At 42.0% G+C, this 16,722-nt stretch overlaps 2 protein-coding genes across 2 annotated transcripts in view; one reads left to right on the top strand and one right to left on the bottom strand.

Annotated features, from left to right (window-relative positions):
- The window catches only part of LOC125236514 (flotillin-2), a 490,988-nt gene that overhangs the window by 176,197 nt on the left and 298,069 nt on the right, over nt 1-16,722 (top strand).
- On the bottom strand, nt 10,287-16,508 carry LOC125236512 (glucose dehydrogenase [FAD, quinone]). Its single transcript, XM_048143335.1, is given in 5 exon segments — nt 10,287-11,761; nt 11,764-12,222; nt 12,225-12,300; nt 14,652-14,797; nt 15,903-16,508. Coding segments are annotated over 5 exon segments (1,851 nt in total). The 5' UTR covers nt 16,156-16,508; the 3' UTR covers nt 10,287-10,844.

The following is a 16,722-nucleotide window of genomic DNA, read 5'->3' as shown; positions in this document are numbered from 1 at the left end:
TCCAGCGGCGGGTGATTTCCAGCCAAAAGAAATGGTTGCGTTATTTCGTTAGAGGGAACTCTTGGAATTGTGTGCTACCAATGTACTTTTTGTGTCGCGGTTTCCTCACTAATGGGTGTTTGCTGGCATATACTCAATAGGTCTTGATTTCGGATAGGCCTCACCTCGACCTCAGTGACATGTTAACGAAAAGTTTTGTCGTATGGCCCTTTGTCACTCTCCACTATTCCACATTTTGCATCCAAGCAAACAATTGCACAGATTTCACTACAGATTCAAAGACGGAAAGTTTGACGCGTCACTTGAGCACATTATTTTACTTCCAAACGGCCTAGTAATGCAAAAAACGTACGTATTAAATTATTTTTTGATTGGAAATCAGACCGGATTTCAATCCCCTGTTAAGCTACGTTCAAATGTTAGCGTAAATGTTATTTTTTTGCACTATTCTAACATATTAAATTACATTACCGGATCCGGTACCGGATCCGGCGAATTTCACCGGATCCGGTAGCATGAAAAAAGCACCGGATCCGGCCGGATTACCGGATCCGCCGGACCGGATTGCAATCCCTAGTCAGCGCAAGTGCTTCGCGGGCTACACTGTCGAAAGGATTTTCAAGATTTACATAGCCTATGCCATTTTTTGACTTTACTGTGCCTATAAATCCTGTCATTGTTGTAATAGGTAATTTTTCATGCTATTAATGCAAATAATGTGTGAAATATTAGTCATATTCATTGGCAAGATTTATAACGTGAATGTAAGTCGTAATCACGAGTTGTGAAAGAAATCTAAAATATACTAAATGTAGTTACAAAAACAAACGAACTTGTAGTCGTGCACAATACAAATTATAAAAAAACAATGTGAAACCATAAATTTTCCGGTGCAAAAACAAACAGCCGGCTTAGCCGAAATGACAATCGTTGACCTTAGACGCCGATCGAAACGCAGTCTGGCTCTGTCGCACCAATACAGAAGAGCGATAGAGATAGAGTTAGTGCATTTAGCTACGTACCCTAGTTTGTTTTTAAAGGGGCAGGTAAAGTTACTCATGATGACTCGTGGAGATGATTACCTAATTTCAAGTTTGTAAAAAAAATATGACGCCAATGCTTTCAATGATAAAACCGCATCCTATATGGAAGTTTTTTACCATGTTGTGTGGTATTTTTTCGTCAAAACACGTGGAATCAAACGCAAAAACGTCCTACGTCTTGCGTATGGAAATTCCAAAACAACCTTTACGAGTAGGATTAATTTCGCCAGAGCCTGTACCATGAGTCGTTGACGTTTTTAATACGTTACTCGATATCGTAAACGCCATGGAAAATGATATTGTATGGATTTTTTTAAAGCGCCTAAATTCGGTTTGATATAGGTACTTACCGAGAGTTACATACATTTTCCGTATCCGCATTTTCGCTATTGAGTAACTTATTCAAACATCAAAAACTGATAGCAGCTCTTTTTCTATTGTTTTTTGTTTCAGAAAATCTATATAAGTACACTATCTTTTCGATTCCGTTTACAACGTCACGGAATATGTATGTAGTTTTTGGTGCTAGTGACTATTGGAAGGCGCTGTTCATATGCTCATGCTTTAATGGAATGGTGCATATAGAAACGTCGATAACTCATGGTTAGGGCACAGTGGGTTGAGGCGAGCGAATGATGCGAGTCATTAATTGTAGCTTCTAGGTATTTAGACGGAACTGCTTAGAATGCAGTCTTTGCGGTTTGCACTATATTAAAGTGCAACAAAGTTACCTGATACCTACTATGTATGCATCAAATCGAACCAATCAGATTATGCTTCAAAACTCTTCAATATTTAATTTTCTTATCTAGTCTTAGTCTAGTGAACCATAATCTAAAATAAATAGCTTCAAAGAGATATAAGCTTCATTATTTAGAGAAATGTAACTATGACAGCTACTTTAGACCACGAACAGTTTTTTTTTTTTAGTATGAATAGGTAGACGTTTAACCACGAACACACCTGATGGTAAGTGATGATGCGGTCTACGGTGGAGCACGCTTACCTATGAGATACCTATTTACTCTTTAAAGAGACCTGGATTGCACTCATGCGTATACAATTCAAATAATTGCTATTTAAAGAATTTCTGAATAGCTGGCAATAATTTGGAGCGTTGTTCCATCAGCTACTTTTGTTATTGACTGTACCTTCCCTTTTGTGTCACGTAAACATTTTAGGAGGATTAAAATAACAAAAAAACAGGATAATGGTAACAATATTTATTTATTTTTAAACATTTATTAACACCTCTTAAAACATATGACAATCATATACATAATTATACCTAAGTATTTACATTCTTATAAAATCTAAACTGATTTTTAAAATCAAATCAATATTATATAAGGCCATTACATTACAACCTGTATATAAAAAAAATATCCGAATAATTTGCCCCTTGTAAAAAAGGATTCAATTTAAAAATCGTAGTCACTTGGTACTTCTACATAGAGTTGGACACAGCTATAAATGAAGTCTTAATAAAAACACAGATACTATGTTAACCTCTTGCCGCCCAATGTGCAATGAGATGTACATTCGGTTTCAATGGAATTTTAACTCTCACGTGAATAAATAAAGTAGCATTTCTTTTGTCTCTAAAATTTTTTGAACAAATGAAACTCAACTCAATTTAAAATGAAATTAGGATCAAAATTTTCTAGCAATTTTTCTGTATGGTGGGCGTTACGAGGCTAACACAACAGTATGATAAAATATTTATACATTTTAAGAACGGGACAAAAACGGTATATCCAAGATAATTTAAATTGTAACAAGTTTGTTCTAATCATGTTCATCTCAATTAGATTTAACTATACTTGTTGAACTAATTACTGAGTACCAGTACATAATTAAGTTTGACGTAAAACGTCATTATCAGGGGAAAAACCGGGTGCCCAATTAAGTGTGGCATATTTGTAATTAATTATTGTTACATAGTTTTTGTGTGGTATAACAGGTTTTTTTTTGCTGAAGAGCGATCTCTTCCAGACAACCTTCCCGACTCTGATATTATGAGCATAAAAGCGTCATCAGATATTTTTGTTGGTGGAAAGTATTCTGTGGCCTATTTCATTAATAATGCCAAAGACATATGTAACTCCGTATAGACGGATAAAGTCTAAGAAAAAAACGTACCTCAAAGCCCTAGAGAAAAAGGTACGGTGGCCTAGATGGCGTTACACCTTTGGGGAACGCTCGGCTAGATGGCGCTAATATTAATATTTGACATTTTAACACATATCAAGCTAACAATATGAGCCAAATTGTCAAAACTGAGGTTCAAAAGTTTTAAGCTTGTGTCGAGAGATGGCAGTCTATGCACTGTGATTACACATTTTACTTTGACAGTCTCTGTAATACTCGATCCTCTTTGATAATGCTGACAAATTTTCGTCCCACAGTGAAACTTCGCCTTTTATTGCCTGTTTAATAAGGAGATATTGATGCTTAGTAACAATGTTACTTCTTAACACTTTAAGTTCTCGCGCTTTGTACACATATTTAAAGTCACACACAGGTCGAACGCGATTAATTAACATTATTTTTACCTTTTTTCCCAACGTTTCGGCCAGGTTGCACTGGCCAACATGGGGACCAGTGATTCAAATGTTCAAACCAAAAGATCTATCTTCGGACCAGTGCGCGGATGTTGTGAGTGCTGTGTGTCGTGCGGTGGGAAATAAACAATAACTAAAAGCGGGTAGATTATATTTATTTGTCTACCCCGAACATTTATATAAATTAATATCGGGTAGTTTTGTGTTGTTTACATCTCCGGTGACACTTTGCTGGGACGTCAGTCTTCCGCGACCACGGCCAGTGCAACCTGGCCGAAACGTTGGGAAAAAAGGTAAAAATAATGTTAATTAATCGCGTTCGACCTGTGTGTGACTTTAAATAATGTTACTTCTTATCAACCCAGAAATAGGCATAGCATTGTCAGTGTCAAGTTTCTATGTCACTGCGGTGAAATATATAATAGTCCTCCTCATCGGTTTCGATGACGGCGACCTCAACAGATTATGAATTATTTTGCCTGTTATGGGCCCTTATGTGGCTGGCCAGGCCGAACTTGGTCTTAAAGACTCTTTTGCAGGCGTGACAATAGAGTTGCCCAGACGTATTGTAAGTATACACGTAGGAGGGCTTTGGTCTCTCTTTGTGTTGTTGGCGTTTAATATCTAACATCATGAGGCGGTTTTCCTCAAACGATTTAACACTGTTAAAAATGGTAGATCGCCAAGATGACCTGTCTGTAGCTAGCTGCTCCCAACGCTGTGGATTGATGTTACAGGAAATAACCCACTGGTGGGTGTTGTTTTTTCCGTGGCTAATTTTTGGACCAGATTACGTTCACGTCTGCACAGCGTCACATTTGACACGTCTGCCTATGTAGTGTACGCCTAGATTATATTTAGAAGGTAGGATATTAGGTACTATACGATACGACGGAGTGTTTGGTTGAAGATCTAACAGTGGCGGCTGGTGAAAATTTCTTCTAGGCAACACTGAGCAACCTTTACATTTAAGTACTTTACTAGTAATCAATTTTAGGTAAACCTGTGGGAATCGGCTTGTGTGGACCAGCCGTTGCTGGTATCTAATAACAATAACTAATGACGATCGGTCTGGCTCAGTCGGTAGTGACCCTGCCTGCTAAGCCGCGGTCCTGGATTCAAATCCCGGTAAGGGCATTTATTTGTGTGATGGGCACAGATATTTGTTCCTGAGTCATGGATGTTTTCTATGCATATCTATATGTATGTATTTATCTATTTAAGTATGTATATCGTCGCTTAGTACAAGCTTTGCTTAGTTTGGGGCTAAGTCGATCTGTGTAAGGTGTCCTCAATATTTATTTATTAAAAAAAAAACAGGTAAATCGGGAACAAGAAATATTTGGATGCTAATTTAATGTTTAAGCCAGTGAGAACATGACTTTGTGAGATGAGTATTATTCTGGATAATGAAAGTCTTACGTGTAAAATTATTGCAAATAGATACTTTCCTCTTTCAATTTATTCATAAATCAAAATAAATTTCTCTCAATGGATATATGCATCGCGTTTTTGCTGTGTCAAGTCCAAAGTTCGGCATAGACATGCGCGCCGCTAGGAAAAAATCGGGCGGCGGCGCGCCTCGAAAAAATCGTCGGCGGCGGCGTAACGCCGGCGGCGTGAGATTTTGTTCAACTTTTTAAATATCACTTTCATTGGGTTAAAAATATGTACCTTGTTCCTTCTGCAATTCAATGATTTGTTGTCTGCTAACAATAAGTACTCACTGCTATACAGATGATGACACTAGGTACCGATAGCCGTAATACAGGTAGTGCAAAAATGCCTCCCCTGAGCAGTTGTCGGAGTATAGGATGCAACCTTGTGTCTGAGATCGAGACGTTTCTGGCCTCAGAATTGGGTAATCTTAACCTAGCCCAGTTCAAACAAAGTACAGTTAGTGCGTTTTCTACTAAGAAAACACCATTTGCCACGGCGCCAAAGTTTCAGGGCATCCGTTTTACCATCTCTAACCAAAAGTATGGATACTTGGTGCTGATATTACGAACCATATCCAGTTTTGGAAGTCATGTGAATCATGAAGCTAAATTGGGTTCCATCGATAGAACAGGGCCAAACTACCGGGTCAGCGTCAGCGACTTTCGTTATATGAAGCGCAGGTTCGATCTTAATTGAGGGCTACGGCGTGCGGGGTTCCGCAGGGGTCTGTCTTGGGTCCAATCCTGTGGAATCTCGGCTATGATTGGGTGATCCGGGGGGTGCAGCTTCCCCGGATGATCACCGTGTGTTACGCAGACGACACACTGGTGGCCGTGCGTGGAAGAGAGCTAGAAGAGGTACTCAGGAGGGCGGCGGTGGCGACCTAGCTCACGGTAGAGCGCATAGGACTCCTGGGGCTCCAGGTTGCCTTACCTAAGACCGAGGCTATGGTCCTCGGGCAAACGAGGGGGTGGGGGCGGTTACCTCCGGGCACTGCAGTGAGGGTGGGGGTGAGTCTGTTCAGGTCAAGCCCCACATCAAGTGCTTGGATCTTGTCCTGGACAGGAAGTGGACATTCGAGGAGCACTTTGCGAAACTGGCTCCTCGCCTCGTGGGGGTGGCGTCGGCTTTGGGCCGCCTATTAGCCTATAACCTAATCTAGGAGGGCCGAATACCCCATGTCGGTGGCTATATGCGGGAGTCATCAGGAGCATGGCGCTCTACGGACCGCCCATTTGGGCAAAACGACTGACGACACGCGCAAAGGCACTGTTCCGTCGGCCACAAAGGCTCGTGGCCCAAAGGATGGTGAGGGCCTGCCGCACCACCTCTCACGCAGCGGCATGCCTTCTTGCAGACACCCCACCTTGGGAGCTGGACGCGGGGGTGGTGGCAGAGAGGTACCGGCTTAAAGTGGAAGACAGGGAGCGAGGAGAGGTCCCGGATGCCGAGGAAGCGGAGAGGAGACTGCGGGCTGCCGCGGAACGCCTGCTAGAAATATAGGATGACGCAGGTGGTGTCCGGACACGGCTGTTTCGGACATTACCTACACAGAATACGGAGAGAGCCGGGGCCTCACTGCCACGAATGCGGCGCAGCGGACGACACGGCCCAGCAAACTTTGGAAGAGTGCTGCCGCTGGGCGGCAGAAAGAGCCTCCCTCAGGGCGGCGACGGGGATGGCGGATCTCTCGCTACGCAGCGTAGTAGAAGCCATGCTGGGTAGCGAGAGAAACTGGAATGCGGTGGCTTCCTTCTGCGAAGAGATCATATAGAAGAAGCAGAGATCGAGCGAGAAGCAGCCGCAGACGCTCTTCCGCTGCGACGCAGGCCGCAGGCGGCAGGGTCAAAGGCGAAGAACGTACGTTCGCCTCAAGCCCTAAGCCCCCGATGCCAGCCTGGGGGATTAAGCGTTTCTGATCCCCCTCCTCATGCCTTGGCTCCTGGTGCCTTGGCCGCAAGCCCGGGCAATGCCGGAGGGCATGATGAACATACATCGATCCCAGCGTGCCCTCACGAACGGCAGAAACGATAAAACGCCGAATTGGGTTTAGTGGGTAGGACCAAGTTTCCCCCCTCTCGCTTGGGGAGGGGAAAGAAACGGCGAGTCCCACACATCGTGCGTAACTGCATTCCCAAACCGTCAAAAAAAAAAAGGTTCGACCTTAATATTGAGTACTGTCCCCATCCCTGGTCTGGCGCTCCGCAATACCAGCTCCTTCTGCTTGACTCTATCCAACGGCAGCGGGTAATTCGGTTTGTCAGCAAATTTATTGACGGCTTAGATTAGAAGTAGAACCAGTCAGTCTTCGCAACGCCGTTGGAATGTGTAGAACATTCAAAGAGAGCGTTTATACGATGGGGATATGAGGAAGAGCTTTTTGTATACTACCGTGCCACAGCACGCCATTTTTGACCTCTCATAAGCAACGGTTAATTGCATAAAATACTATAATGAAACTAAAGGGACACGGGGTACGCGCGTTTCATTCGTTTGTTTATATTCAATGGATTTTAATATTATTAATCTCGTATGGTTCTCTATTTCGGCGCGAAATTCAAACTATCGGCGGCGGCGGCGGCGCGCTGGCTCCTTGTAGCGGCGGCGCGCCGCGGCGGCGCGCATGTCTAGTTCGGCATTAAAGCTTAAGTATAACTTACTACTATGACAATTAAAGTAAGGTAAGCTTATGGCACTATTAAACTTTATTTATGTATTATTGTTTTGGTAAGTATTGTTGATGTTGAAAAGCATCATTCGGTTCAAAAAGGTTATCGTAAATGTGTTCGAAAGTAATTTTTTTAATATCAATTTACTCCAGCACTTTGCGGACTAATTTTGTTTTCAAATTTCTAAATTTTCAAATTATTTTGATACCTAATTCTAATCTAAAAGTTTCATATAGGGTGTAACAATTATAGTATGGTTTAAAGGCATTTTGCGTATCATGTTCTGATTAGAAAAAATATAAGAAACATTCTATTTATGCGAGGAATTTTCTTTTTAACCCCCGACGCAAAAGCGAAGGGGTGTTATAAGTTTGACGTGTCTGTCTGTGTGTATGTCTGTCTGTCTGTCTGTTTGTCTGTCTGTCTGTTTGTCTGTCTGTCTGTGTGTGTGTCTGTCTGTGGCATCGTAGCTCTCGAACGGATGAACCGATTTTGATTTAGTTTTTAGGGTTCCGTACCTCAAAAGGAAAAAACGGAACCCTTATAGGATCACTTTGTTGTCCGTCTGTCCGTCCGTCCGTCTGTCAAGACCCTTTTTCTCAGGAACGCGTGGAGGTATGAAGCTGAAATTTATATCAATTACTCAGGTCTACTGTCCCTTGAAGCTGTGAAAAAATCAAACTTCTAAGCCAACGCAATCAAAAGATACAGCCGTTTATGCCGCAAATTTTCGACACTTGCAAGGGAATCAAAACCTACAGGGTGCTTCCCGTGAACTCAGAATCTTGAAATTTGGTACGAAGCAACGTCTTATAGCATAGATAAAGGAAAAATTACGAAAACCATAAATTTTTAGTTACATCACATAATATATTTTTTTTTAATAATTTTAACCTTACTACCCATTTCCTCATAAACGCGTAGAGGTATTAAATTGAAATTCATACCAAATACTCAGGTCTATAATACCTTTTTTCTACTCCCGTACTGTTATTCGTGAGTTACAAGGTCGTGCATAGAACGTTAAAACCCTACATAAAAGATGTCAGGACAAGTCTATCTAGTCTATACCCTGAAAACATTTAGTAGCAGTCGCACGATATAGCTGTTTTACAGTTCAGTAAATACATTGCTACCAACTTAACAAACCAATTCGCAGAGTCGAGACTCCTTCGTTTTCTGCTGCGTTCATTGGCGACGCGTCGAATCGCATTCAAATGTATAGAACTCGATTCAACTCGGCTCGATTCGTCTTAGTGGCCAGGCTTCAAAGAACCATACCATAGACAGTTTTATTTTCATGTTTGCCACCATTACCATTTTGAATATGCAGTTTGAGTAAACTGCATATTCAAAATGGTAGGCGGACCACCTAGATAACTAAGATGACTGAAAGTAGGTATTTGTTGAATTTATAATTTTCTTTCAAAATAAGTGCTTGGTCGTAGAAAAAGTATTGTATGCAACGGTGTTTAACTGAGTCAAAAAATGCTCGTGGCGTCTTTATTAACAATTTTCGGCTTCGCCTCAAATTGTTACCCACGCCACTCACCTTTTTTGACCTCTTTTAACCACCAGTTGCATAAAATACTATAAGCTGTAACAAAATCAAACTTCTATGTCAACGCAATCAAAAGAAACAGCAATTTAAGCTGCATATTTTGAAACTCGCAAGTACTCGCAAGGGAATCAAAACCTAAAGGGTACTTCCAGTCGACCTAGAATCTTGAAATTTGGCATGAAGCAACGTTTTAAGTATAGCACACATAAAGGAAAAATTCCGAAAACCTTGCAGGTTTGTACGGAACCCTCGGTGCGCGAGTCCGACTCGCACTTGGCCGGTTTTTTTTTTGACTGAAAGCTGAGTTAGTCGGGAGTGTTCTTAGCCATGTTTCATGAAAATCGGTCCACTATGTCGCAGTCGGGGGTTTTTCAAAATTTTAATTTTGTGGTTATATCTATACACGGTGTTTCCGGTATCACTCAAAACCTCAGACACCCCAACTGATTTTTATTTTTTTAAACTCATCTAGAGTATTCATCTTTTAATCTGATCGTTACTTTTTTTTTAATTGAATTTTTAATTTTCTGTACAGCTCTACTTGACTTTTAGCTCTACACTCAATAAAATAATTGCTAACTACCATCATAAACCATAAGACTATTTATTTGTGTACGTTACTGCAACGACATAAGGTTTACCAATAGACAGCTAAGATGTCACTGTAAAACACTTTAAAGCTTTGTCACAGTAAACTTCAAATTGGACAGGTAATCGCAGTAAGCAAATAAACTCAATATTCAAAATGACAAGGTTGTAATTAGGTACGAGTTCAATTAGATGCTTGCAAGTCCTGGAAATAATATTTTTATTTTTTAACCCCCGACGCAAAAACGAAGGGGTGTTATAAGTTTGATGTGCCTGTCTGTGTGTATGTCTGTCTGTCTGTCTGTCTGTCTGTTTGTCTGTCTGTCTGTGTGTGTGTGTCTGTCTATGGCATCGTAGCTCTCGAACGGATGAACCGATTTTGATTTAGTTTTTTTTGTCTGAAAGCTGAGTTAGTCGGGAGTGTTCTTAGCCATGTTTCATAAAAATCGGTCCACTAGGTCGCGGTCGGGGGTTTATTCAAAATTTTAATTTTAATTGTTAGTAAGCAGAACACGATATCAAAAGTGCCCTACACAGACAGGTCCCCATTACCTTTGTTACACCCTGTACTTATATCCGATTTATGTACATTTACTTAACAAGTACTTTTTGGTTTGACAAGTACATAGTAACAAGCATACGCCTACGTCAGTACTTGTTTGTTACCAGTACGATACATTATACGCTTAAATATTCATTTAAATATTAAGAATAATCATCTTTAAGAAAAAGTATAAACACAAGAAACATATTTACATTATTTACATAATTTTACAAACGTATACAAACATAAATAAGCATTTCACATTATATACACATAAGGTTTGACAAGGTAACTCTTCAGTATATGTAAATATATAAAAAATACATGCGTTTGTTTGTATTATATAACGTCTAAAATTGGCATTTTGTATTTAAAAATCTATATTCTATTGGTAACTAGTTGACATTATTATTATACCTAAACATACAACTAATGTCATCGACTCTTACTAAGCCAGTCTTGCTTTATCAAATCAGCCCCTTTCTCCCCTATCATAATGACTGCAGCGTTGGTGTTGCCGCTCACAATCGTCGGCATTATACTGGCGTCTATCACCCTCAGGCCTTCGACACCATGCACCCTCAGGTGAGGATCCACCACCGCCTCAGGGTCCCACGAAGGCCCCATCTTAGCCGTCCCACTCTGATGGTATATCGTCATAGATATATGCCTCACTTGACACTCTATATATTCATCAGACATAAATTTAAAGTGCTTACAGCTCGGCAGTGGCTTCATGTATAGCCTGTTACCGAACTGTTTGAAAGGTGAGGCTTCTGCCACTTGCACAGCTATTTTGATTCCTTCTACGAGGCGCGCCACGTCTAATGGATCCTCATGGTAACGGGGGTTCATTATAGGATAATGAAATGGGTTGGAGCTCCTTAATCGCACGTAACCTCGTGTGTTCGGCCTCAGCAGCAAAGGCATAATAGTCCAAGCATCCTTATTGGCTATAGGCTTGTAGACAGTATTATAAATCTCATCCGTGAGACCTAAGATCTTTCTGACTATTTGTCCATTGTCAGACGAGAAGGACGCTGGCGCCATGTGGAACTGAATATCGGGCCATAGTCCAGAACTGTTCGCATACTTTGTATTAACAAAAGCGATCCCTTCTAAGCCTCCTAGAGTCGTCATGGGACCTCTCTCGTTGACAACGTAGTTCATGGTAACGGGGAAAGCCTCGAAGCGATTCTGGACGATCGCAACAGGTTTATCGACTAGAAATGTTAATCCTCCTACACCAACATGGTCTTGCAGATTTTCACCGACCGGCAAATCTTTCAAGACTTTAATTCCGACGTCTTTTAAATGTTCTTTAGGACCTATTCCGGACAACATAAGCAGCTGGGACTGTTGATGGCGCCGGCCGATAAGATTACTTCTTTTCTGGCGTAAACAACTCTCCTCATGCCGTGTTTCACATACTCAACACCGTACGCCTTCATTGTCACTGGATGGATTAAGATTCTAGTTGCTTGGGAGTTTAAGGAAATGTCTAAGTTTCTTCGAGTTCTGACTGGTCGCAAAAATGCTTTGGCGGTACTGCAGCGGGATCCGCGACGTATCGTGCCCTGGGCGATCATGAATCCTGTTTGATACTCTCCATTGATATCCCTGTTCTCATACCCGATTTCAACCCCAGCTTCTACAAAAGCTGCGACTAAGGGTGTCCTCCAAGGAGCTTCTTGAACTGTGAGGTATCCTCCCCGCCCGTGGTATGGGCTCTTAGCTAAGTAAGGGTTTCTGTTGTCTTCTGATTTGATAAAGTATTTCAAGACGTCCCGGTAGCCCCATCCTGGGTTCCCGTTTGTTCCCATTGGTCGAAGTCATATCGGTTGCCTCGTACGTATATCATGTAGTTGAGAACACTGGAACCGCCAAGCACCTGTAACAAAAATAAATGTTAATGATTTTGTGTTTCATGCCATCTAGCGGTAAGCCTTTGCACTGATGTGTAAGAATCGAATTAGAGCTACGACACTAGTAGTACTATGCGCGCGGCGCTCAGTAAGAAATAAATATACAAATCGAGAGAGGGCGCTGCAGCGCGCTGGTTGGACGTATTACGAATTTTACGATAATAATATTGAAAAACATTAATCTATGGCTTTATTTAAAAATAGTTGTTTCGATTACTCACGAGTTTTTAATTTCAATTTATATATTAGGTACATGTTATGCCGAGATTGTTATGCGTTGATGTCTTTTACTTGGAAAACTGAATGATGTGATGTAATGGAGGTCCTTATTTTTTTTTTTTTTCAAAAGGTCTATAAATCATACCTAAGTCTAACGGATTATTAAACCAAGAACGGCGCAAGCGGGTTCGTAGAGTGAATTATGAAATATTATTGTATAGCGTAGAATATTGGCATGGTAAATACATTTTGGTATAGCCCAAATACACTAACTGGATTTAGTACCACTTATTAAGTACACCAGTCCAAATCTTTACGCTTCGTAATAGCGAAAGAAACGCTAATCAATGCGTCTGTCGCACTAATAGTTTGCTGTCTGAATAGTTTGTTATCACTTCTCATTACACTCTGTTCGGACCTCTGTTGGAAGCCGAGGCAATATGGACAATCGGTTTTTTGCTCATCAGTTGGCGCCACTGTTGTGTAAGGTCCAGAGATATAGCTGTCAAAATTAAAGGCGATTTATTAGATTGGATCCCATGAATTAATTATAAATAATATCTAGATTATTAATTATAAATAACTTAGCATCATATTTTTACGCCTCTTTTTCTTAATTCTGCTTTCAAACCGTTCATATTCATCGCCAAATAATCCATATTTGCGATAATTTCACGAAGGAGATCGCTTTTCAACAGGTAAATTAAAGAAATTGTAATTGTCACGAAGCCCGCCAAAACCTGTAGTAGTAGTAGCTTTTTGGACCTCATGCGACAACAGCGCCTCTAGTGGCAAATTCATACGCGATAGCCCCCAGTCTGTGGCTCGGTCTAGTACTGCCAAAGCTGTAGCCATGGAGTAATGTTACCTTGCCGCGGGGCCAGCTGCAGCGGCGTTTCTTGAAGCCGAGGCAGGCGTGCGCGGTGGGCTCGGTCTTGTACTGCCAGTCTGTAACCACCTGCAGCAGACTGTAGCAGTCTGTAGGCTGTAGCAGTCTGGAGTAATGTTACCTTGCCGCGGGGCCAGCTATACACCGTCGTTTCTTAAAACCGAGGCAGTTCTGTGGCTTGGTCTAGTACTGCCAAAGCTGTAGCCATGGAGTAATGTTACCTTGCCGCGGGGCAGCTACACCGTCGTTTCTTGAAGCCGAGGCAGGCGTGCGCGGTGGGCTCGGTCTTGTACTGCCTGTCTGTAACCACCTGCAGCAGACTGTAGCAGTCTGTAGGATGTAGCAGTCTGGAGTAATGTTACCTTGCCGCGGGGCTAGCTACACCGTCGTTTCTTGAAACCGAGGCAGTTCTGTGGCTTGGTCTAGTACTGCCAAAGCTGTAGCCATGGAGTAATGTTACCTTGCCGCGGGGCAGCTACATCGTCGTTTCTTGAAGCCGAGGCAGGCGTGCGCGGTGGGCTCGGTCTTGTACTGCCAGTCTGTAGCCACCTGCAGCAGACTGTAGCAGTCTGGAGTAATGTTACCTTGCCGCGGGGCCAGCTACACCGTCGTTTCTTGAAGCCGAGGCAGGCGTGCGCGGTGGGCTCGGTCTTGTACTGCCAGTCTGTAGCCACCTGCAGCAGACTGTAGCAGTCTGGAGTAATGTTACCTTGCCGCGGGGCCAGCTGCAGCGGCGTTTCTTGAAGCCGAGGCAGGCGTGCGCGGTGGGCTCGGTCTTGTACTGCCAGTCTGTAGCCACCTGCAGCAGACTGTAGCAGTCTGGAGTAATGTTACCTTGCCGCGGGGCCAACTGCACCGTCGTTTCTTGAAGCCGAGGCAGGCGTGCGCGGTGGGCTCGGTCTTGTACCGCCAGTCTGTAGCCACCTGCAGCAGACTGTAGCAGTCTGGAGTAATGTTACCTTGCCGCGGGGCCAGCTACACCGTCGTTTCTTGAAGCCGAGGCAGGCGTGCGCGGTGGGCTCGGTCTTGTACTGCCAGTCTGTAGCCATCTGCAGCAGACTGTAGCGGTCTGGAGTAATGTTACCTTGCCGCGGGGCCAGCTACACCGTCGTTTCTTGAAGCCGAGGCAGGCGTGCGCTGTGGGCTCGGTCTTGTACTGCCAGTCTGTAGCCACCTGCAGCAGACTGTAGCAGTCTGGAGTAATGTTACCTTGCCGCGGGGCCAGCTACACCGTCGTTTCTTGAAGCCGAGGCAGGCGTGCGCGGTGGGCTCGGTCTTGTACTGCCAGTCCAGCTTGGTCAGCTGCAGGTAGCCCGCCAGGGAGGGCACGTCGGTGATCTCGTTCTCGTCGGGACCTGGAATGGTACGGTCAGACACTGTGATTGAGGCACCAATCCATGGTTTTATCAACTTTAAGCAGAGTTTTTGTCGTTTTTTTTTTGTAATTAATAATTTAGTGTTTTCAACTCAGATGAGATGATACCGTAAAACTGTGTCTATATTTTATAGAATAGTACACTATCACTATCGAAACCTGTCGACAATAATAAGATGACCTATGACTTATAACAGTATGTACTATAGCAGTACTATAACAGTACAATGAGAACAGTTGGTAATTTTAGAAATTTCGGTTTGTTTGTTTTTACGGAGCGTTAAAACAAAGGACAAAGTTATAAACCCATTTAAAAGCAATTTACTGGAATAAATGTTTTGTTACCTTTACTAAAAATATTAATTTATGAACCCAAATAAAGAGCCGAGATTACTACTTATCCTACTTGAAATAATGAATAAAATAATTATTTTTTTAAACCAATACAGGTCACCTGAATACCTAATCAATATGCAAACAAACAGCTTATTAATGTTTTATTATTCACATAATCGCAAGTGGTAGCGAAATTGAAAGCCTCAATACTACCGGATGGAAATACTTCCGGATCGGTAAAAACAACTTGGACCAGGGTTATTTATCTGATAACGATTTATACAAGTTGCCTTTTATGGTATTTTTGCAACATGTTTAAAGTAATTATTTGTTAGGTAGGTTAATTTTGTTTAATTATCATTGGGTAACTTGTCACTCGTTCCGGGTACATTGACACACATCATACCCCTTTATGAGATATTCCAACATAATAGTGTTTAATATAAAAAGTGTGCCATGGGAAGTTTTTTTGTTATAATACTCGTATGTATACATTTTATAAGATTTATGTGACAATGATTTACGTCACGTAAATCTGCAATTATTGCAGAGGTCACGGATATATCAATATATGCCACTTAATTTAACCTGAGAAATTATAGAACTCTAAATATATGGCATCTTTGTCATGGTTATTTCTCCATGTTTAGAGTCCCGTGTTAAGCCCTGTGCATCGTCTAACAACCCTTATGTAAATAAAATAAAAAAGCCCTGTCTGTTACGTTAAAAACAATTGAACAAAACCTTACCCGTTTCCAACAAGAGCGTGTTCCAATTCTTGATCTCCGACAGTCTGTTAGCGACGACGGCGCCCGCCGACCCGCCCCCAACCACAATGAAGTCATACTCCCTCTTCGGTTCCTTGTCCACCACTCTCGACTCCGGATCATATGCACTGTAGTTATGGTAAGTCAGCGCGCCCAGTAAAAGAGGAATCAACCACAGACCCGTCACGCTCACCGTCTTCAAGGCCGTTGAAGCTAGAAGCACTTGAACGCCCATTTTGAATTTGGAACGCTATTGCTTAAATATCTTCAACCAGTTCTTTTTATTTTTAAGGCGCTTTATGAAGTCACATCGGACAAAGATAGTCCTGTAGCTTCTTTTTATTGTCAGCCAGTTTATTTTTGTATTTTTAGTCGATGAAGTGTTGAAACCTGTACGTTTTTTTCTTGTCAGCCAGTTTGTTTTTCTTTCTCCTTTTTAGTTGACGTAGTCACATTGGATGAAGGTTTGCTAGTGTTAGGTGCTTGTCTGGAGGTTTGCTTCTTCTCATTGGTTTGTAGCTGGTAGACGGACGACGGGGAACGACCATGTTAGACCACATCGAACTGGTTGCTTGTGCTGCTCGTCTCTCGAACCTGGAATGTGTTAGTTGTTGGTTATTATAATGAATATAAAAGGAGTACTTATTATGGATACCGTATCTACATGGTGCTGATCAAAAATATACAAGAAATCGAATATTGTTTATAAAAAGAGAAATAAAAAAATTGAGTCAGGGAGAACCAACTCTGCAGCGATTCAGAAGGCAGTCTGTGCCCTGCAAGTCTGTGCAAGTGTTATTTT

The sequence above is a fragment of the Leguminivora glycinivorella genome, chromosome 19, assembly GCF_023078275.1.
Source record: "Leguminivora glycinivorella isolate SPB_JAAS2020 chromosome 19, LegGlyc_1.1, whole genome shotgun sequence".
Classification (NCBI taxonomy): Eukaryota; Metazoa; Arthropoda; class Insecta; order Lepidoptera; family Tortricidae; genus Leguminivora; species Leguminivora glycinivorella.
The sequence above is the reverse complement of the archived record's forward strand: the minus strand, read 5'-3'. Positions and strand labels throughout refer to the sequence as shown.